This window comes from Squalius cephalus (genome assembly GCF_949319135.1).
Source record: "Squalius cephalus genome assembly, chromosome: 3".
NCBI classification, from domain to species: Eukaryota; Metazoa; Chordata; class Actinopteri; order Cypriniformes; family Leuciscidae; genus Squalius; species Squalius cephalus.
The window spans coordinates 21,444,349-21,468,729 of NC_137124.1; the positions used below are offsets into that span (position 1 = coordinate 21,444,349).

The 24,381-nt window shown below is 38.1% G+C and overlaps 1 protein-coding gene across 1 annotated transcript in view; it reads right to left on the reverse strand.

The window, feature by feature from the left end:
- igdcc4 (immunoglobulin superfamily, DCC subclass, member 4) overlaps positions 1-24,381 on the reverse strand; it is an 89,944-nt gene that overhangs the window by 2,628 nt on the left and 62,935 nt on the right. The window contains exons 7-19 of the mRNA XM_079866892.1: positions 23,897-24,307; positions 21,715-21,879; positions 20,560-20,697; positions 19,272-19,436; positions 17,961-18,182; positions 17,378-17,476; positions 17,091-17,274; positions 16,416-16,543; positions 14,463-14,633; positions 14,202-14,336; positions 12,412-12,514; positions 777-999; positions 350-478 (exon numbers count right to left, since the gene is read on the reverse strand). Coding sequence (XP_079723018.1) covers positions 350-478; positions 777-999; positions 12,412-12,514; positions 14,202-14,336; positions 14,463-14,633; positions 16,416-16,543; positions 17,091-17,274; positions 17,378-17,476; positions 17,961-18,182; positions 19,272-19,436; positions 20,560-20,697; positions 21,715-21,879; positions 23,897-24,307 — 2,273 coding nt within the window. The remainder of the gene's footprint in view (positions 1-349; positions 479-776; positions 1,000-12,411; positions 12,515-14,201; positions 14,337-14,462; positions 14,634-16,415; positions 16,544-17,090; positions 17,275-17,377; positions 17,477-17,960; positions 18,183-19,271; positions 19,437-20,559; positions 20,698-21,714; positions 21,880-23,896; positions 24,308-24,381) is intronic.

The following is a 24,381-nucleotide window of genomic DNA, read 5'->3' on the forward strand; positions in this document are numbered from 1 at the left end:
GGTGTAAATTCCTGCCGCCTATATCTGAGTATCTTTGAGAAGGACGGTAATTGGTAAAAAGGTATGCAGACTTCAGCTTTCCATTTCAGGTGTCACATACTAATTAGCTGTGTGTCTTCCCTACTGTCTGCTTAATGGTAATTACTTCTCTGTACATTTCCTGCTGCATGAGGCACAATCTATCAGCCCCCTCCCCCATCACACACATTCATAAATGCACAAGCAGAAGGATAATGTGCATTTCATAAGATAAAGATCCAAAATCTGTTATGCAACTTCTGTACTTCTATACTGCCTGCCTTTGACACACACGCACATACATCAGCATATATACATTCCTTTGGCTCACCTTACTGTTCTCTGACGGTGGTCCCTCTAGAGCTCCATTGATGAGAGCCGAAGAATCCTCAGTAATAGTATCTCTGTATCTAGTGATCCTATTGGCCCAATTCCGACTAACGGATCCGTTCCAGGCTGACTGAGTTTGGAGCAGAAAGAAGAACTGAAAGACTGAATATACTTGAAAGATGAAAACATTCTCCTGGATCAACACCTTATGTTGGGTTTGGAAGATTCCTATCAAAGAAACAGTCCTATCCCAACCATAAGCCAAACCTAATCTCATTAGGCGATATGAACCTTCTTCCAAGACCAACAAGGATGTTGCTCCAGGAACACGTCCTACTTGGTAAAATGGTTCCATAATACACTGTAATGTTGTACAGTAGGTGTTGGCACAGTTAACTACACTAGATCACCATGTTGGCAATGCTCACCTTGGATTCTGAAAGGCCATCATCAGTCCCTGCTACATTACCCATTAGACTCTGTTCCTCACTGGGCTCTGTGAGGGGTCTGTTGGGGTCTTGTGCACTAGAGGGCATGAGGGTTTCCAGCTCATGGCAGTCACTGCAGTCAGGTGCAGCAACAGGCACTGGACGGGCACCCTTCCTGTACTGAGGACTCAAAGAACTGGAGTCAAGTCCACCAGAGACATCCCTAACAATGGCAGAGAGAAAGATCATTAAAAAAATCACTTAACATCTTTATTTATAAAGCTTAACTGAATGCAAATGATTTACACTTCTATAAGACCTCAGCAAATTAATGCATGTCCTGAGGCATTTCTCTAACTGTGTAACAAGTGCTAACTTGTTATTATTTGAAACAGGTCATAAAAATAAATATAACATATCTAGACATGCATATAATGTGAACTGTTACATAATGCTTTCAAGGTTTCCAAATGTTGTATAACCTTTACAAACAATTAAAAAGCCCTTCCTCATTACTTTTTAAAGAGATCGATCGACTCTGTAGCACCATTGCCTCGGAAATACATCACAATTTTACAAAGAGTACATTTCAGGGGGGAAAATTTGTATATAGAATACTGTTCAAAATTGGTAGCACTTTACAATACGATTTCATTTCTTAAAATTAGTTAATGTATTAACTAACATAAACTAAAAATGAGCAATACGCACTTTGCTCTATCGCTTTTATATTTTATCTCCTAATTTTAACTTCAGCAAATCAGCACAGAGCTAAATCGACAAAGCTTGGCGTCAACGTTAAAACTAGAAACTTTTGTGACTGGAAGATTACTACAAAAAAAACGTTTTTCCTATCCAACCAGCCTCTCACTGCCATCAGCTTACATTGCAGAGAAGGGAAAACACAGCTGCCTACATCCAAAAGGATAAGAAAGAAAATGCCTCTTCTAGAATCTACTTGCTGCACAAACTGCCACAGACTTTACAAAGGATTGCATTTCTTGAAACAAAGTTACTTGCGGGACTACCAAACCAGACGGAATACACAACAGAGCATCGTCATGGACGTCCCCCAGCATACAGCCGGTGAGTCCCATGAATCTAGTGCTCCTCGACAAGCCATACTGAGTGTAGAGAAACAAGCCGATCAACACACTAATCGATGGCACAAACAGGGAGCGAGACCCAAAGGCAGTCGAGACATCAGATTGTCACGAGCATCACATATTGCCGCAGTAGCATCCTCTACCCCAGATGTGGCTATGACAAGGATTGCAAACACTGGTTTCCTACCACCGCCTATACATCTTGAGAACAGATTTGAAGTATTAATGAATGTAGATGAGGAATCTCCAGACGGGATGAATGTGATCGAACCCAGACCTAATCAGCCAGTAGCTAACACTGATGCTAACTGGCGCTCAAGGCCGAGCAGACAGCGGCACTCTGCTCAGAGCGCAGCCGAGCACAGGACTCTGATAGTGGGTGACTCCATAATCAGAAACATTAGAAGCAGGGATACAACAACGTGCTGCCTTCCACAAGCAACAACTTCTGATGTAAACAGGGAACTTCAGAACATTCTGATGAAACATAAGACTGCAAATCGACTTATCATTTATGTGGGGAAGAATGATACTCAGAAAGAGCAGTCAGAACTCCTCAAGAGGGATTTCAATGAACTTTTTGAAACAATTAGAAGACTGAAAGTTCAGACGTTCATCAGTGGGCCACTTCCAGCAAGAGGAACAAATCGGTTTTCACAGTTGCTTGGGCTTAATACATGGCTGCAAAAAACCTGCAATATAAAACAAGTAAACTTCATTGACAATTTCAATCTTTTCTGGAGTCAGAGACAACTGTTCAAACAGGATGGCCTCCACCCAAACAAACCTGGTGCAACAGTGCTAAAGGACAACATTAACTTCTCCCTCCATCACCCTTCAGCATTGTGTGCCAATCCACTCAACCTGAATGTCACACACACCTGGACAGAGTATAAATGAACACAGGACTTCACTTCAGCACCTGCATGGACATGTGGTTGACATATCACACAAGGACAATGATAACACCATCCAGCCACAACAACCTCTGTTCACGGACTCAATCTCAGCTGAGCCCTGACCACAGAGCTCACCACAGACAGACTGTGATGGATTAGAAGTTTCAGCACCCAAGGATGACTTTCTGGAAAACAGCCAGGAAAACCAGGACAACATATCACAGCCTCCGGTAACACCAGAGCAACAGCCCCTCTCACCAGACATGTTATTCCTCTCTACAGTTTCCCTGCATCTGAGCTTCTCCGAGAAATTGGAGGAACTGGTGTATGCTGGAACTAAACTATCCCACTCTTTTGCTGCAAGCCCCCAGACATCAACCAAAAAGGGGCGACCAGTCTCAGACAAGTCTGTGGGCCCAGCTCGTCCTCCCCCTCCTCCTGTGAGAGCTCTTCGGCCTCTGCCAAAATGCCAGGGCCCACACCCTCCTCCATCTGATCTAGGTGAACAAAAAACAACTGATACCAGCTCTCAGTGATATGTGTCGGGTCCCCGCTATGATAACAGTAAATTTCTCAAATGAACAAGCGGGAACCCAGTGTTCCTGTATCTTTCTCTATTTCTGTTATATTACATGCTAGAAAGTCTAAGGTCTTCCCAAGCCGTACAACAAACCAATCTAATCTGCTGCCTGTTACATGTCAAACTAAGATTGCTGTGGGGGAAAAAATGTATACTGTCAAGTTAGCACTTTTAAACATCTGATCACTTAAAAATAAATCACTTCTAGTCAACGACTTAACCACAAACAACCTGGATTTTATGCTTCTAAATGAAACTTGGCTAGAGGACAGCTGCAGTGCAACAGTCCTCAATGAAACAGCCCCTCCTAACTTTACTTTTATGAGTGTCTGCAGAGTGGGTAGGAGAGGTGGGGGTGTAGCTGCAGTATTTAAAGATGTCTATCAATGTAAGCAAGTATCATTTGGGAAATACCCGTCTTTTGAATATCTGGGTATTGTGTTAAAAGGTGCTCCACGCATTTTACTACTTATTTACAGGCCTCCAAAAAACTCTCCAGCCTTTGCTGAGGAATTTACAGAGCTGTTCTCAACAATTTCCTCAGAGTTTGACTGTTTTGCTACTGCTGGGGATTTTAATATTCACATAGATAATGCAGACACCAATATGGCAAAAGAAATCATAACTGTTTTAAATACTTTTGATCTGACTCAACATGTACATGGAGTCATTTATGAAGGCCATTTCTTTAACACCAAGCATATCTGCGGACTCTGTTGATTCTCTCCTTGAGTCCTTTAACTCAAAAGTACAGAGTGTAATAGATGATATTGCTTCTGTGAAAGTCAGGAAGAAGAGTGGCAGACAAAAAGCACCTTGGAGAAACTCAACAGCAGTGCAAAATATGAAAAGACAATGCAGAAAAGCTGAGCACATGTGGCAGAAGACAAAACTTGTAGGCCATTATAACATCTATAAAGAACTTTTCCAAAGTCCCTTAAAACCGCAGTTGTCAAGCCCCTGCTGAAAAAGACCATATTAAGCAACTATAGACCAATCTCAAATCTTCCTTTCATAGGGAAGATCATTGAAAAAGTTGTCTTCAATAAGCTGAACAAATTCTTAATCTCAAATGGATAATTTTCAATCTGGTTTCCGACCACATCACAGCACAGAGACAGCACTCATAAAGATAATAAACGATATTTGTTTAAATACTGATACAGGCAAAACATAAATTATGGTACTACTCGACCTCAGTGCTGCATTTGACACTGTCTATCATAACATACTTCTTGACAGACTAGAAAACTGGGTCTGGCTTTCTGGGATAGTCCTAAAATGGTTCAGGTCATACCTAGAAGGAAGAGGTTATTATGCGAGTAAAGGAGACCATAAGTCTGAGTGGACATCCATGACATGCGGAGTCCCTCATGGCTCAATTCTTGCGCCACTCCTGTTCAATCTGTACATGCTCCCACTGAGCCAAATAATGAAAAAGAACCAAATTGCTTACCACAGCTATGCGGATGACACACAGCTCTACTTAGCCCTATCGCCTAACGATTACAGCCCCATTGACTCCCTGTGCCAATGCACTGATGAAGTCAACAGTTGGATGTGCCAAAACTTTCTGCAGTTAAACAAAGACAAAACTGAAGTCATTGCGTTTGGAAACAAAGATGAAGTTCTCAAGGCAAACGCATACTTTGACGCTAGGGTTCAAACAACTAAAAATCAAGTCAGGAATCTTGGTGTGATTCTAGAGTCAGACCTTAGTTTCAGTAGTCATGTCAAAGCAATAACTAAATCAGCATACTATCATCTCAAAAATATTGCAAGAATTAGATGCTTTGTTTCCAGACAAGACTTATTCATGCTTTCATCACCAGCAGGGTGGATTATTGTAATGGACTCCTCACTGGCCTTCCCAAAAAGACCATAAAACGGTTGCAGCTCATACAGAACGCTGCTGCCAGGATTCTTTTTTTTGTGATCAATTTTTTATTGGTTTTTCCATTTAGCTTTTTTTTTTTTTTTAATAAAAAAACAAACAAACAAACAAAACAAACAACAACAAGCAAATGAACAAACAGATGTGGCAAGCATCAATTTAACAGTAATAGCAAGATTAACAGAGAAATTGACATGGTAGTGTAGCATAACAAATAAATAATAAATACGTAGCAATGGCAAAACTACCAAGCATATGAAATCAAATAGACAGAGTATATGCAGGGAATACCACATATCCACCCCCCCTCACACCCCCTTTTTTTCCAGAAAGCCACAACACCTGGGCACTCCCAAACCATATGAAGAAAAGTGCCCAAACTCTTTTGCAAACACAGAGTACAGTTAGGAGAGGGCAAAGCTTTAAATCTGAACAAACTGCGGGGAGTGAAATATGACCTGTGTATGAAGTTATAATGAATCATTTGGTGGTTAGGGTTTCTGGAAGAGAAAGACAGATTATGCCAGATCAAGTACCAGTCCAGATTATTATTATCAGATGGCAAATCCTGCTTCCAAACTCTATCAAGAGAGAGTGGTTTATTTGGTGCCTGCAACAAGACAGCATAAATAATAGAGACCAACCCCTTACCCCCGGTCAAAACCTTGTGAAAAGGATGTAAACCTTGTGTGCCATTCCAAGGAACCCCATAGGTGCGCATTGCTGTACGTAACTGAAGATAAAAGAAAAAGGAGGAACCGGGTAAATTAAAGAGTTCCTGAACGTCTAAGAATGAGCGGAGACCTTCAGCCCCAAAAATGTCAGATAGTGTAAATACACCATTATTTGCCACACTAGAAAAGTATATAGGGTGTCCTCCCAGCTGGAGACGAGAGTTAAAGAAAATGGGTGACTGGAGATACCAATTTGGAGATATTTTACAATATTTTTCAGCAGCGTTCCAAGTGGAAATTAGCTCAGTGATAATGGACCCAAATTTAACCTTAGATTGTTTAATAGAGATATTAGAGTAAATAAGATCTTGTAATCGGTGGGGCTTTACAATATTTTCCTCAATAGAACGCCAAGATACACAAGATGCCGTGTCAAACCAGGTGGAAAGAGGGCGCAACACAAAGGCCCAATGATATAATTGAAAGTTTGGGAGTCCTAAACCCCCAGACTTTTTTGGCCTTTGAAGGACAGAGATTTTAATTCTGGGTCTTTTACCCGCCCAAATAAATTTAGAAAGTAGTGAATGAATTTTTTTCCAATAACCTTTGGGAGGTGCCAGAGGAAGCATAGAACCAACAAAATTTATTCGGGAGAGAGTATTCATTTTAATCACTGAAATGCAGGAATGAAAAGACAAAGTTGGGGAACTCCACTTTTGAAGACTATTTTCCACCTCGACAAGTACTTTATTGTAATTATTAGTCACTGTGGCTGACACCGTAGGGAAAATTGAGTTTCCTAGATATTTAAACGTCTGAACAACTGGTATGTTCATTGTGGCAACAGTGGTAGGGGCCTGTCCAGTAGAAGAATTCAGAGGTAATAATACAGATTTTTCCCAATTGATTTTATATCCTGAAACCTGACCAAAGTCCTTAAAAATATTTAAAAGGTGAGGAAGACTATGAGAAACATTATGAAGGAAAAGAAGGATATCGTCTGCATACAAAGATATAAAATGTTTGGTATTATGTATAACAATAGGGTTATGACTAACTGACTGCCGAACTGCCTGTGCAAGAGGCTCAAGAGATAAAACAAACAACAGAGGCGAGAGAGGACAACCCTGTCGAGATCCTCTAGATATGGGAAATTGCTTAGAACAGGTGATCCCTGTCAAAACCGTTGCAGTAGGATCATTATATAAAGTTTGAATCATAGATAAAAAGTTATGTCCAAAGCCCATATGATACAAAACCTGCCACAGAAAATGCCACTCAAGACGATCAAACGCCTTCTCTGCATCAAGAGACAAAATGCCATTTGGAGAATCTGCGGTGTTGGAAGCTTCTATTATGTGAAGAAGGCGACGGACATTATCTGAGGCAAGGCGATTCTTGATGAAACCAGTCTGATCCACGTGGATTAGAGTAGACAAATGTGGTTCCAATCGGGAAGCTAAGACTTTGGCGAACAACTTAGTATCAGCATTTAGAATAGAAATAGGACGGTAACTCGAACACTCAGAAGGTTCCTTACCCTTTTATAAAAGTAAAGAAATAATAGCAATATTTGTATTGTTAAAAAAAGAACCCTTAGTAATTGTAGAATGAATCATCTCCAGTAAAAGAGGACCGATTTGGGGCCAAAAGGCCAGATAAAACTCGGGGGGTATACCATCAAGCCCTGGAGATTTATTCTTATTCATGCTCACTAAGGCTTTGTACAACTCACTCAGAGTTATTGGAGCATCAAGTTCAAGAGCAGATTCATAGGAAAGCTTTGGAAGTTGAAGAGGGTTCAGAAAGCTTTTGCATGCCTGCTCATTATAAATAAAATCTGAGGAGTATAAATTAGAATAAAATGAGCAGAAGTCATCATTAACCTCATTTGGATCAGAGCACAGTTTACCTGTGGAAGATTTAGCAGACGTTATGTTAGCCAATTGTTCATTGGTTTTAAGTTTCAAAGCCAGTAGATGACTTGGTTGAGCACTGTACAAGTAATGAAGTTGCCTAGTCCTATGAATGAGAAAGTCAGATTTGTTCCTGAGTAGTTGATTAAGGTCTTTCATCAACAAGTCTCGCTCAAGAATAAGGTCAGAGGTAGCATTCAGAGACAAAGAACGCTCTAAAGTTGAAATTCTATTTTCTAAATCTACAATATGCTTCCATCTTGTTTTGTTTAGATTAGAGGCAAATCCAATTGTTTTGTCCCTTATGAACCCTTTTACAGCTGACCAGAGTACCCTGGGATCATCAACAGAGGGTCTATTTATCGTTAAAAATTGGTCCAGCTGTTCTTTCATTTCCCTTAGAAAAGTTTCATTCTGCAATAGAGTACAATTGAACCGCCAACGGGCCGCTCGTTTGGGGCCTGGAGAGATTGCCAGTTTGCCAAATACAGCCCTATGGTCAGAAAGAGACATAGGAAGAAGAGCGAAATCAGAGGCTTTTTCAAATAAATGTTTAGAAATGAAAATGTAATCTATACGGGAAAAAGTTCTATGTCGTGATGAAAAACAAGAAAACTCCTTTAGAGAGGGATTAGCAGTCCGCCAAACATCTATTACGGCACAGTCTAAAGCCCATTTCCTTAATGCAGTGGAAGCAAGACGTTGGTTTGCCCCCTCCACCACACCAGTTCTATCTAACGAATGTGACCAAACCGCATTGAAGTCACCTCCTATTATTAGGCCAAAATCAGATAAATCCAGTATAAGTTTAGTCAAATAATCAAAAAATGCTGCCAGGATTCTGAGCAGAATGAGAAAATATGAACACATCACACCAGTCCTCAGGTCTTAAAGGTGCCCTAGAATTTGAAATTGAATTTATCTTGGCATAGTTAAATAACAAGAGTTCAGTACATGTACATGACATACAGTGAGTCTCAAACACCATTGTTTTCTCCTTCTTATTTAAATCTCGTTTTTGAAAAACACCCCTGAAAAATAGGCGAACCTCCACATAACACCGACTGTGACGCAACAGTCGGGATCATTAATATGTACGCCTCCAAAAATTTGCATGGGCTGGCATATGTTCAAGGCCAGGCGGAACTCAAGCCGAATCATCGTCCGAATCATTTTTCTTCGACAGACATCATGGCTTGCAGATGAGCGAAGCATGCCAGTTGCTCAGTGTTTGGATGTACAAATGAACACAAAGGTATTGTTTTAGTTCCTTCATCCGAGCCTCTGAAGAACCAGTGGGTTATATGAATTTCTGATGTGTAATTGTTCAAGTTCATACAGATAGATCTTTCTCTCAAAGTCGTTCAATACTGTTTATGCATCAGTAAATCAAGCCAGTGACTAAACGATCAACTTCACATCGTTTCTCTTAGTAGGATGAAAATAATCTTACTTAAACTGTGATTAATATACAGATAGCGATCAAAGAACAATCCCTTTACAGTCGCCCCCGCTGTCAATCACACAGCGCGAGTTTATCTGGACACTTGCCAAAACTCGTTATGAAATCAATGACGCTGTTACACTGCACAACGAAGCTCTTACTGTACTTACCTCATGTTTGCATTGGTGAAATCATTAGTGAGAGTACATAAACTGCGTTTGCAATGATAAGATCTTCATTCACGTGATCAACAGGCTTACACTGAAGTCTCACAGCAGCCAATCACAGCAGTGGGCGTTTACACTGAAGTCTCACAGCAGACACGCCCCTTCAAACAGAGTGTTCAAATCAGAGGCTAAAATCAGGCTAGGAAAAATGCCTTTTATTTCTAAATTATAACAAATTTTGATCTAAAAAACATACTAACATTATAAGAGCACCCCAGGAAACATTCTAAAATAATAAAATAACCCATGCAATGGCACCTTTAACATTGGCTCCCAGTTACATTTAGGATTGATTTTAAAGTATTATTACTGGTATGTAAATCACTCAATGGCCTAGGACCTCAATACATTGCAGATATACTACAGATATAACTAGAAATACCAAGGGTTCACTCTAAGCATGGCGAGTCAGCTTTTAGCTATTATGCCAGCCGCAGCTGGAACCACCTTCCAGAAGAGATCAGATGAGCTCCTACAGTAGTCACATTCAAATCACATAGCTGTGCATTTAATGAATGAGCACTGTGCCACTGTGCGTCTGACTGATTATACTGTATTTTATTTCTGCATTCTCCTTTTGATTCTAAACTCAAATGGCAATGGAAATTGGATAAGAGACAAACATAAATTACTTAATTGGAGAAATTGAGAGATGAAACCATGCTGATGACCTGGGTCTGTGGTGGAGTAGTGAGTTTGATGTGTCAATTAAACTCGAGGTTCTGTGGGGTGCGGACTGGATCGACTCCATTCCTAGAGCTTCCGAACAAATGGGTTTTTTGGGGTGTGGACTGATGAAAAGGGTTTTTTGGGGTGTGCTCCTCCTGTCCGATTTTAGGGAAAAATCGGGTCTATTGGAGACGTCAAATAGATTTTTTAGGCGCGTCGAAAGATCACCACAGACACAGTACAATCCACATGGGATAATCTCACAGTATAACAAGCAGCTGTACAAAATATGATACACCAGTGTTTTGCCAGTTTATCTATTTTAATTATTTTCATAACTGTCTAAATTGTTAAAAGGTACCTGAGGGGGGATTTACTCATGATGGTCAAAGGAACACTGTGGTGACTAGTACGGGGATACTAGTCTGGTGGGTTTAGTTAATCCACGGTTTTGTAGTGGGGGAAACCCTGAGGGTCTGGATGATCAAATTTGTGATTAAGTTGTGAGTGCTCACCTTTTTCAATTGAGGTGAAAAGTGATCTCTCTAGAGACATCTAGAGTTATATAGGCACGTCAAGGGAAAAACCACAGAAAAGACTGACCATCATGGGAAAATCTCAGAGTATCCACTGTACGTCCGACTGACTGCGCTGTATTCTATGTATCATCTTCTGTCATCACTTTAATTCATTTTACTCTAATTAATTCCTTTTATAACTGTTTTAATTTCCCTTGCTTTTATTTTGTGCTTATTTTCTATGCAAAGCACTTTGAATTGCCATAGTGTATGAAATGTGCTATATAAATAAACTTGCCTCGCCTAATATCATCAATAAAATAAGTTAGCAAATACATCTCGATTGTTAATGTTTTGAACAGTTTTTATATTTGAATTAATCAAATGTGAAACTGCTTGGTTGGTTTATATCATGATAATAGTGTATGTTTATCAAACAAAGAACAGTGAATGCCTAACTGTTGCTTTGAAATTGACTTTAAAAATCAAACATTTCTTATTTCTTTTTAAAGACATACACAATGTTCCATATTTTCAGAAATGTAACCTGCCCTTTTTCTCCTTCCCTTTTATATACATTTACATGGTGAATATTAAAGAACCAGTCATTTTATCTAAAGAGCTTGGTCTCAATTTCACAGCTGGAGGTACCATTCTAAACCCCCAACCAAGAGACTGATGAGTGCAAATTAACCCAGACTCCCACAGCTTGTCAAATCTCCCACCATTAATGTCAGTGTATACTTATGTGAAAAAATATACATTGAAATGTAAAGGTCACATGTGTATAATGGAGACACGGACTCTGTTAACCAATAATAATGACCACAAATCTCAGAAGAAGGTGAAATGAGTTTGGTTCTCTCATTCTTTAAATGCAAAGGCCCAGCAGACTCAATCTGCCTCTGTGGCTGTTCATTAAACCAGCAGAGCTCTAATAGAGCAAGAGCAATCAGCCATGACTCTCTGTCATTCAGCTCTCAATACTCCACATCTGCTTCAGACACACACACGCTTGCACACACACTGTGAAATTGAGTGTTGTTATTCACCCATGTCTCGTTCTAGTTTAAAGTAACATCCAAAAGGTCCTTGAAACTTTCTGAATTTGAATGTAATTTGAGGAGGCTTTTCACTGCAGCTCGTTTGTCATTAAAATCGTTTGGGGAAAACAGATTTCAGCCTAAGCTGTAATTGTTGCAGCATTGTTCTTTATTTATGGGGTAGTTCACCTAAAAAATGAAATAAAGACACTGTTTCAGTGTTTTTTTAGTCCATACAATGAAAGTAAGAGGGCCCTAATGCTGTGATGAACAGTGATATTTTATAACACTTTATTTATATACTATTACAGTATTTATTTATTTTTTATATATTTTTCATTTTAATTTTAGTTCAAGTTTCAGTAATTTTGTTTTGTGTTTTTAGGGGTGTAACAATATATCGTGTCACAATATATTACAATACAAAAATATAACAATACGTATAGTGACAATATGTGTATAGTTCATCCAAAATGAAAATTACTGTGTGAGAAAATGTTTTAAGTTTGAGTTTTAGTGTCAGTACTACATTAAATAATTACTTACTATATAAATGTTGAATATAAATTGTATAATTTTTTAACTTTGGGTGAACAATTTATAATCAACAGAGCTATCTAAACTGAGAGTGTTGTGGATCTTATAGAGTTTGGACAGGTGCGTACCGTGTTTTTCCGTTGCGGAAACTGACACACATGCAGAACAGGATGCAGAGCAGACCAAGACACACTCCAACTATGATACCAGTCACAGCATGGATATCCAGCTCTGTAGGAACGTGATAGAGCAAAAGAGAGAGGGGGGGGGGGGGGATCAGACAGGCAGAGTAGTTAAAAAAAGAGAATGCATGATAAAAGTGTAGAAATCATTCATCAAGCAATTGTACATAATAAAACCTCATAGTAATTCAATACAAACCATACTTGTATATATAATAATGAAATATTATTTATAACACAATGTATTATATTAATTATAAGTCATTATAGGACTGGTACATGCAAGTCTGTGAATTTCTGTGGCCAACTCCCCACAGAAGGTGTGTGTATATGAGGCTGGACTGAATCACTTCACACTCCCTGTGGGAGTGCTATTAATTGAGTGTCAGTGATGGGCAGAGGCAGATGGCAGTGTCCCCACACACACACACACACACACACACACACACACACACACACACACACACACACACACACACACACACACACACACACACACACACACACACACACACACACACACACACACACACACACACACACACACACACACACACACACACACACACACACACACACACACACACACACACACACACACACACACACACACACACACACACACACACACACACACACACACACACACACACACACACACACACACACACACACACACACTTAACTGCCATTATAAACAAGGGGTTTCATTGCCAAAGCAATAGCAAATATTACATACACATAATGACACATAAAGCACAAATCAGTGATATTTTCAGGTCCATGTCTTTGTCCCAAAAGCTTCCATTTTCTGATAGCAAATGTTCACATATAAGCCAAGTGTTCAAAGCAATTCTGTAGCTCAAAGACTACTGCAAGGTCATGGGTTTGATTCAGATAAAACTTGTACTCTGAATACAATGTCAGATAAATGTGTTGTATAAAAGCATCTACCAAAGGCACAAGTGCAAATGTATAATATAAAAATTCAGAGGTTTCAACTAGTGGTTATGAGAGAATTATTCTTTTATATTTCCACTGAAAGTAGTTTGCAAAATGGCTCACTCTCTCTCGTTTGCTCTCTAAAGTTCTATTTACACAAAAAAATGTATCACTGTAAAAAAATAAAAATAAATCAAAAGTCCATTTGAATATATTTTATATATGAATATATTTGAATATATTTTAAAATGTCATTTTTTCCTGTGATGGCAAATCGGTTGTGCTGTTTAATATTTCTGTGGAAACCATGAAACATATTTTTCAGTATACTAAAAAAAAAATTCAAATTCATTCATCTTTTGTAACATTATGAATGTCTTTACTGTCACTTCAGATCAATGTAATGTGTCAATTCTGATTAAAAGTATACAGTTATTTTAAACAAAATCTTACTGACCCCAAACTTTTGAACAATAGTGTCCATTTACATGAGAGGTAAAAGTTTACCTGGTGAATTTTCTTTTAATTGCAGGGCGGAACTTCCTTTAATTGATTTTGCATGGCTTATCGCTTTTAAAAGTGCAGCTCATGAATCAGATCAATAAATAAGATAAATAAATCAAACTAGCCGACATAGTGTTACAATACTTGTTATTGATCTGTTGCTGCAAAGTATTTACTAAACCAAAACAAAATGGTGATCACAGAAACGTAATATATAAAATATGAAAAATAACCTTAACACTTATACACTCACTAAATATTGTGAAAACAGTTTTAAAAAACATACACACCATATTTCTTTGGTGGAGTATAGACATCCTTCACAGGTGAATATGGTCCCATCCCCATTTCAGTGCAGGCCCCCATCTTAAAATAATAACGAGTCCCACTCATCAGGCCCTGGACTTCTGCATTGGTGACAGAACCTGAGGGAAGAGAGTGAGAAATGCAATAACAATTCTCATATGTTGTGTGTGTGTGTGTGTGTGTGTGTGTGTGTGTGTGTGTGTGTGTGTGTGTGTGTGTGTGTGTGTGTGTGTGTTTAGGTTCACCATCATGTGTGAGGTTTATCCACAGGTGATCTGGATGGCTGATGTTGCCAGTGTAGAAGATCCAGTAGGTCAAAATGACTCCATTCGGCTCCAGTGGAGGGTGCCAGCTAACCAGAACAGAGAATGAGTCCAGTGCACTCAACTGCATATCCACAGGAGGAGAGGAGGGTCCTACGATGAAAACACACGTTTAAACCTGACTCACAAAACACCAAACAAATGAAAATAAAGAACCATAATAATTAGAAATGCTGATTATTATCTCCCAATCATTTTGAATTGAATTAGACAATCTTCAAAATGCCCATGTATATATATATATATATATATATATACCCTTTCCAAAAAATTAGAATATCGTGGAAAAGTTTATTTATTTCCATAATTCCATTCAAAACGTTAAACTTCCATAGATTATAGATTCAGGGCATGAAGGAAGCATGAAGTGCTCTGAAAATGTCCTGGTAGACGGCTGCGTTGACTCTGGATTTAATAAAGCACAGTGGACCAAAGTCCTCTTTTCTGATGAGAGCAAATTTTGCATCTCATTTGGAAACCAAGGTCCCAGAGTCTGGAGGAAGAATGGAGAGGCACACAATCCAAGATGCTTGAAGTCCAGTGTGAAGTTTCCACAGTCTGTGTTGGTTTGGGGAGCCATGTCATCGGCTGGTGTTGGTCCACTGTGCTGTCCACTCAACGCAGCCGTCTACCAGGACATTTCCACAGCACTTCATGCTTCCTTCATTTTCCAGCAGGATTTGCACCTGCCCACACTGCCAAAATAACCAAAACCTGCTTCAATGACCATGGTATCACTGTGTAATTACTGTGTGATTTCATGCAATATTCTAATTTTTTGAAATCTTGTTTTCGAGGGTTTTATGAGCTGGAAGCCCAAATTATGTGCAATTAAACAACTAAATACTTGAAATCGTTTAAGTTGTGGGCCCTGAATCTATAATCTATGGAAGTTTAACGTTTTGAATGGAATTATGGAAATAAATAAACTTTTCCATGATATTCTAATTTTTTGGAAAGGGTCTGTATATTTAGCCATTATTTCAGACTACTCATACTTGAAGTCCTAAGGAATTTACCATAGTATTTACATGGTATGTCAAAGTACAGTACTTTTCAAGAATACCATGGGACTTTCAAGGTGTTTTTGGCACTTTTTTGAAGTGTACTCTGAAGGCACTAATTTAACAATAAGATACAAGATTTTCAGCAAATAACTTGCTACATAAATATAACAAACAAAAATGCATTTTTTTCTCTGGTAGAAAAAGTGTTTTCTAAGAAAAGCACATTTAAATGTTTGTGATGTTATAACGGTCACACATAGCATGTACAGTCTGTGAGTTTTAAGGAGATACTGTGAGTATAATTCAGTTGTTGTTTTTTTTTTAGAGGGAAAGGTCTCTTTTGAAGTGCCCACTCATTCTCCCCCCTCAAGGGTAGATAAAGCTCCCCTCAGTTAGTCTGACACTAAATCGCTGTGGCAACGTGCTCCTCCCTGCCATCACTTGGCTAGACTGACTGACAAGCTGAAAGACTCTTGGCCAACAAGAGGGGCAATTCCATCTGGGCTTTTAATTAAAGCCAATTATCTCCTTACGCCTTTCCCTATTAATCCCCTAACTGTTAACCTAACACAAACACACCGACTCACAATGACCCACACAATCACAGTATACTAACAGATCCGCATTCATTCATCACTTCCTACTCAAAAAAAAAAAAAAAAAAAAAAAAAAAAAAAAACCCACAGACACTCACACTTGTATACACACTATAATTAAAGCTCTCACTCACACACGAACAGACACATGACAGTGTGAACTCTGCCAGATTCACTAAGAAATGAAACTCATGTGTGAAAAGCTTATTTTGAGGGAAAATTGGTGAAATATTCAATATATCATCTTCATATTCTAAAAGGGCTGTACTCACTGTCTGGAAGTGTGTATTCTTCCACTGTGCTGCTGAAGGGGCCACTCATATCAACTCCGTTAGACTGCACAGCGATTTCATAGCTAGTGAAGGGCTTCAGTGATCCCAGTAAAATCTCCTGAGAAGAGCTGAAAGACAGTGAAGAAAAATACAGAGGACTCGTTAACTAATAAAGTCTTTTTTTAATAGTCAATGCTGCTATTTAGAGAGAAGTGTGGCTGATATAATGTCTCACACACAACCATTTAAAAGTTTGAGTTCAGTAAAATCGTTTTCTCACCACGGCTGCATTTATTTGATTAAAAACACATTAGAGACAGTAATTTTGTGAATTTAAAATGTAATTTCTTTCTGTGATGCAAACCTGTATATATATACTGAATATATATCATATAGAGAGAGAGAATGATACAATATTTACTTAAAATTCATAAAAAATGGAATTAAATTAATTAAATAAAAAAGACACATTTTTCATTTATTTACTTTTGGGAGATGTTAAAACTGATGCCCGTCTCTAAATGGCCAAATATTGGCAAATAATTGCTGGATGAAAGAGTGTGTAAGAAAGAAGCATGTAAGAAAAAAGTAAGGATATGATATGTGCCTCTGTTTCACAATGATTGTTTATAATCTGACTATACATAAATATTTTTGTGAATATGCATGGTACACCTGGTATAGTATGAGACCAGCGATGCATTGCGTATTCCTGCGGGGCTGCAGCGTATTGTGTAGTTGATGATTCGCACATTGCTAAAGTGTGGTTTTTCCCAGCGGAGCCAGATAGAGGTGGAACTGTTCGCACGAGCTCTGACGCTGATGGGCGGCAATGGTGGGTGAGAGATTGTTTTCCGCACTAAGAAAATGACACACACACACAAATGTACTCAGATTTGAATCTACAGGACAGGTAGATATGATTTTATCAGTCATTGTCTTCTCATCATAACCAAACGCACCGTGTGTGAGCTTCTCTGTTCTGCCCTTCCATACAGCAGGATAACCCTCAGTCTGTTTATTAAACGCCCAAACCTTCACCTCGTACAGCCGATCAGGAGCTGAAACAACACAATCACAAATGGTCATATTGTAAAGCATTTTACATACTTTGCATTCATGCAAGTTAGACCTGTGTTATTTTAGTATTATTGATATACTATTATAGTTTTTATTAATATTTTAAATTAGTTTTTACTTTAATATTTTTCATTTTCATTTCAGTTAAAGGTTTAGTAATTTTGTTGTTTTGACTTTTTTTAAATGTCTATATAATTTTTTATTCATTTTCATTTTTTTTTTAATTCATATTCAGTTATTTTAGATTTTTTTGTCTGTCGACTTAAACTACTGTAAATTTCAAACAACAAAAATGTAACTTTATAACTTTTATAACTGCTGATAGTGACAGAAAATCAGTACCACGAGTCCTTGCATTTGGAAAATATGCGCAGCTTTGTAAAAGTGTCTATTATATCATATTCAATTATATTTTTATGTGAGAGTATAGCATATTTGTGAATAAAGTTACCGCTCAACTCTCACCAAGGCCTGTGACCTCATGGTGTTTTACTCTCTTCCTCAGTTTGATCTGCTGAATCCTCTCATTGATCATAGGCTTCTCCTCATTGGTCAGCTCCTCTCCATCCACCTCCCACCAGGAAAGCTTGTAGCCTGTGATCTGAGTGTGATTGGGTGGTGGCTGCCATGTGACATGGAGGGAAAGCATTTTGGCTCTCACTTTGAGCTCAGTGGGAGCAAAGAGCACTGGAAAAACAACAAAGGGAGTTAGTGAGAACAGCGGTGTGTATTTTGTGTGCACACTAGCAGGGCTTGTACATAAGCAGTGGCACCTCCAGGACATTCTTTATGGGGGACACTGAAATTGCAAACAAATTAAACAACCAAAAAGAAGCCTACAAGCTTATCCCACTGCCACAATTTCATTTGTGATAAAATCACACCAGATTTTATGCTACTCATTTATCATTACATCTGTCATTCAAAAGTTTGAGGTCAGGATGATTTAATTTTTTTATATATATTCAGCAAAGACACATTAAACTGAGAGTAAAGACATTTATAATGTTACAAACATTTATATTTAAAATAAAAAATATTCTGTTCTTTTGAACTTTCTATTAATCCTTAAAAATGTATCACGTTTTCCACAAAAATATTAAGCAGCACAACTGTGATTATACAACACTGACAATAATAAGAAGTGTTTTTGAGCACCAAATCATCATATAAGAATATGATTAGAAATGATTTCTGAAGGATCGTGTGACAATGAAGACTTGAGTAATGATGTTGAAAATTCAGCTTTGACATCACAGGAATAAATTACACTTTAAAATGTATTAAAATAGAAAACAGTTATTTTAATTTGTAATAATATTTCACAATTTTACTGCGTTTGCTATATGTCTGATCAGAAAAAAATTTGCCATTAGCCTTCGTGAGCATAAGCTGAACCTAAACCTTGAACAGTAGTGTATGTAAAACCTTGTACTTGACTATAGATTTGAACATTGTACCAGGTCAGACAAGATCTAAACTGCACACAAAACAATTACTAGGGAAATAAATGTGGTGACACATCAAGTTCAAAATATTCCAATCATGAACACTAATTAAAGTATTTGGCCCATGTCTGATAAGACATGTAGACATTAAATTCACTATTTAGTCTAAAGGTAACCAAAATTGTATACATCTTGGTGACTGTGAGACTAATGGAGGGGGATCCATGGCCCCCCGGCTGCCCCTTGGAGGCGCCACTGCATACAAGTTTAACCATGAGTTAGTTGAAACTGGTATCTGTGCATATAGTGCATTTTTATGTTTACTCACCCTGAGTAAGGTTTGGTGTATGATGCGAGGCCCACTCAGAAGGCTGACTGAACCCAGCTCGTGTTCCCGCTGCAATCCGGAGCTGGTATGTTTCATTTGGTTTCAGATCCATTAGAGTCACCTGTGTCTCATTCCCACCCACTTCCACAGAGTTTATGCGATCCACTGCGGGGCACACACATGAACATGTGCCAGAAAGTAAGTATTCCAGTGGAAATCATTTCTGCAGCTGGCTGATAAAGAAGCATGAACAATGGATGTCCGAATTGACTTTGGTTCTGTCTCTCATTCTGTTTCACAGGCCATCAGGCCGAATCTGTCTTTTGTTCCACCTTTATTACTGTTCATTAAGCATCCAGAGCTCTATTAGAGCAGAAGCAATGAGCCATGCCTTTGTCATTCAGCTCAAAATACCCCAGACATGCATGCTGCCCTCCTAGTGACTGCAGATAAATGCACAAAGCTTCAGATTCAGCAGCCAACATGAATTTATCAACATGTGTCAAGGAAAAACCTCACACATACCCCTCGTAGATCTTAACCCTGTATCATATTTGATACATAAATTTCTACTCACTCTACATGATTTCAACATGATCAAAGCTTTGCTCGAAAACCATGCAGTACACAATCTACTACATGCCTTCTGTAGTCTGATTGTAAACACAGGTAATCACTTTTATATTATTAGTAATATTTCAAGATGAACATTTGCTAGATTGAAACTATAGGTTTCCTTGATCCATTAATGTTTTGTTGTTGTTGAAAAATCATGTTAAAATGTGAGTATCAAATGATAAATCAACCTTTTGCGGAACATTTACTGTATTTGTACTGTATATCTCAAACATCATTGTATTGCATTGCATTGCATAATATGTTTTACCCCCCACAACTAAAACTACAGAGATTTGGTCATAAAACTAAGCATTAATGACAACTGATATTTATATGCATTTTATGCAAGTAGTCTGCTATACTGTTAAAAAGATCTCATTGATTTACATTACAGGCTATCAGACTTTTTAGTCATAAAAATCAAATTGCATATTTTTGTTCAGTTTGGACCTCTGAGGAGGGAAAAAAACACCTCAGTTTTATTCAGAATATGAGCTCTATATTCTCCCATATCATACTATATGAGCCATAAAACCCTGATGTATCAAATATGATGTACAAAAAAACCTGCAATCTTTTGCGATAAAAAAAACAAAAACATTTTGTTGAAAGGTTCAATACACCTTTCCAGGGTTAACGCCGCAGGGGTTAGTAGGTGGCGATGTCTTACCCTGCTCCAGCGCTCTGTAGTCAATGCGGTAGCGTGTGATGGCTCCACGGCTCAGCTGTGAGGAGAGGGGCAGCCACATGACCCTCATGTCAGTGGGAGATGTGCTCAGCAGGGACAGCTGCGGTGAAGCGCTGGGAACTGCAGAGAACAAAAAGCAAATACAGATTTACAAAACAGTAGTTGTCTCAAATGACAAACTATACACCATGCACAAATAATATGCACTGCAGCGTCTAGTGTATGAATTTCATACGGTTATTTTGTCATCCAGCATCGGAGTCTAATAGCCCCTCCCCTCCTATTGTAACACTGAAAATTTTCAATAAAGCATTTTCTGTAAAGCTGCATTGAAACAATAGGAGTTGTGAAAAGCACTATACAAATACACTCAAATGAAAATTCCACTATGTAAGGAAGCCTGCAACAGTGCATGAAGTTTCCATAATTCCACACTTTGTTTTTTCAGTTAAATAAGTACATCATCCGGGCATTTGAAGTGCACTTCTTCTTGTTGGAATTTTCAGTGTGAACACAGTACTCATACTATTTATACTACAAAATGGCAAAGAATAGTGCATAAGTTGCAAAAAATAAAATAAAATGATACTTCTGGTTGATTAGTCACAATGTAAATGGTCAAGTCTAGCACATTGCATACAGCATTTTGCATAGTCTGTAGAAGTTAGGTGGAAGTAAGTTGTAATTCCATGCATGCAGAAAACGTGCCTATTATGCACAGTATATATAGACCTTATGTAGCTCCGCCCCTTTTCAGCGCTGCACTGGTTGTCTTTTGTCTTCCGGTCTGTATTTTCACAGCGATCTTGCATATTAATCAATTAATTAAAATCTTTCCGGCCTACTGACATGTGTTAAGACATGTGCTTTAAACATTACAATCTTCATGATAACTTTCGTTAACTTTACATTAAGTAAATCCACTTCACCAGCTAATTACTCCTGGACAGCGATGCCATAGGAATATACAGAGCAACCGCAAAAAACTGAAGTTCAAAGACAATATTCTAAAGATGGCTGCATGCTTGTTTCTCTGGCACATAAGGTCTATACATATCATAAAAATACCACTTTTAAATGTGTCAACATTACTTATCACATTGAAAACCTGACCTCTCCCCATTAGTCAGTGCTCACCATCCTCTAGCATCTCCACAGTAACGGGCTGTGACGGGCGGCTGGCCCCCATGGGCGAGTAGGCCACTACATAGAAGGTGTAGGCTGTGTGAGGGAGCAGCTCCTTTACATGCAGCTCTGTGGTGTCGTTATTCACCGCAAACTGATACTCCATGTTGTCTGAGCCTGTAAACACACAATTTATAGAACACACAAATAGTACATTTGCTTTTTTAAAAGAAATTGATCTGAGCCAAAATATTAGTTTTTTTCTTAGTCTTTTGGGTATGAGTTTCTAAATGAGGAGAAGAGTGACCCCATCAATAACAGCCAGAGCTAACATTACTTTTGGCTTGTGGTTCTGTACAGCAGCGATCTATGAAGTGGATTGGCTTCTGCAAAGTAATGAGACAGGATTTTTCTCTGTGGACTGATCCACTTAAGCTGGCTACACTCAGTGTAATGAGAAACACGGCAGGGTCAAACAGGGACTCCAGTAACAAAATAGGAAAGAGCTTGGAAAGTTTAGGAAAATTTGAGAACAAGATAATATTTTCCAAATTTTGTTCTAATGTGTAATTTTAGTATTATTTATATACTATAGTAGTATTTATTCATATTTTGATTTAACCATTTAATATTTTTAGTTTTCATTTCAATTCTAATTTGTTTTAGTAATTGTGTTATGTGCTTTTGTCAGTTTTATTATTTCGTTTTTTTTTATATTTCTATTTCAGTTTAAGTTTAGTTGCCAAAGCAACTTTTTTTTTTAAATTTTACTATTTTCGTTTTACATGTAATATTTCTATTGTATTTTATTTCAACTTTATTTCAATTAAAGATGACAATTGTTAAAAGTTTTAGCCAAGAATATTAACACTGATTTAAACAGATTATGAATATGGATGGAATGGTTTTTTATATGTATGGTTTTTATTTTTATTTTTTATTTTTATGTTGAACTTACAAAATATTTTAGAACAGATTAAGCATTCCAGCATTATTTATTAAGCAGCACTACATCGCCACTACTGAATGTACAGTATAAACCAAGCATATCCTTAAATTACAGAACAGCTGGTTCTTTTCATACAGTTTACAACCAACTGTCAGACTTACTGACACATTAATCTATGTAATTATTGACTGTTTGACAATGTCTAGATAAAGATAATCATTATGCATTTTGTCAGTAGTATTTTATAAATATTAATCAAAGAAAAATATGTTACCACATTTTTGTTTAGTACTTATGTGGTCCATATAAACTGCGAATGCTCTGCATACCCAAGCCTTTTGTGGACTCGCTAATTAGTATTATCACTATAAATTACTATAAATTCCCCTTGTTTGAGGTGCACCATAAAGCTTACATGATAAAATGTTTGTAATACTTATGTAACTGTCTGTCATATTTATTTTCCAAATAAACCGTTAAAGACATACCTACTGTAACTATCCGAGGTTGTTAAGTCTATGCGTTTTTTTAGTCATTGCATTATTTCAACTTTTTTTAAGAATATTTTTTTAAGAAATACTATATTTATTTATTTATTTATTTATTATAATGATATTTACTATAATTATATTTAACTTTTTTACTTTAGCAGGCTACTAATATTTATAATATTACACTTTTTTAAAATTCTTAATAAAATAAAAATAAAAAAACACTTCCAGCATACATTTAAACTGACACCTGCCATGGAGTTTCTTATTGTCGTCTCTGATTTAGATGTCCTAAGACGAAGCACCGTATCAATTAAAGGTGAAGTTTGTAATATCAATTGTGACGGCATGTCACTCTCAACAGGTAAATACAGGCTACTTTTTTAATAAAAGGTCCAACATTTTAGGAATACGTTTAGCTGTGTTGCTAATGTCATGAGAGTAAGCAACTGAGCAGCTAACACTCTGTCTAGAGCGAATGTGAGCGTCTCGCTTATTATAAACACATCTGCACTAGATACATTTTTGACATTACGCTCCGCCCAGCATACCCGGTTAAAGAAGTCATCGCTCACCACTGATATATATAGTCGAGGCCAAGTATTGTATGCACCTCTAAAAAGACTTATTATTGTTATAAATGTATTATTTATTTTAGAAATGATCTCATGATTAGGTAATGGAATTGCATTTCTTTTTACACATTCTGAATTATCAAACACACACACACTCTCTCTCTCTCTCTCTCTCTCACCTGCTGTGCGTTGGTAGTGTACTGAGAAGCCGATGATCTGGTCACTATTGTGTTCAGGTGGGTCCCAGGTGAGCAGTGCTGAAGTGCTAGAGTGGGGTGTCGCCGACACATGACGAGGAGGGCTTGGCAGCCCCTCCCTCACGATGACGGACAGCTTGGCAGTGGCACAGGCGGTGCCCAGGCTGTTGGCAGCAATACACTGGTAGTATCCCGCATCGTCCAGCCGCAGCTGGTTGATGAGAAGAACTCCAGGGTTCTGAGTCTTAACCCGGGCATTAGACTGGACCGGTTCTCCATTCTTGAGCCAGCGCAGAGCAGGGGGAGGGTCACCAGAGCTATTACACACAAACCGAGCCGTATTCCCCCGGGACAGGGACACTCCCTCTGGGTGCTGGAGGATGTCTGGTGGAGCTGGGCAGAATAAGAGTGGGGGAAAAATACAGTGAGAACAACACAGTTGTAAAAGGTAAAATCAACTAACATTT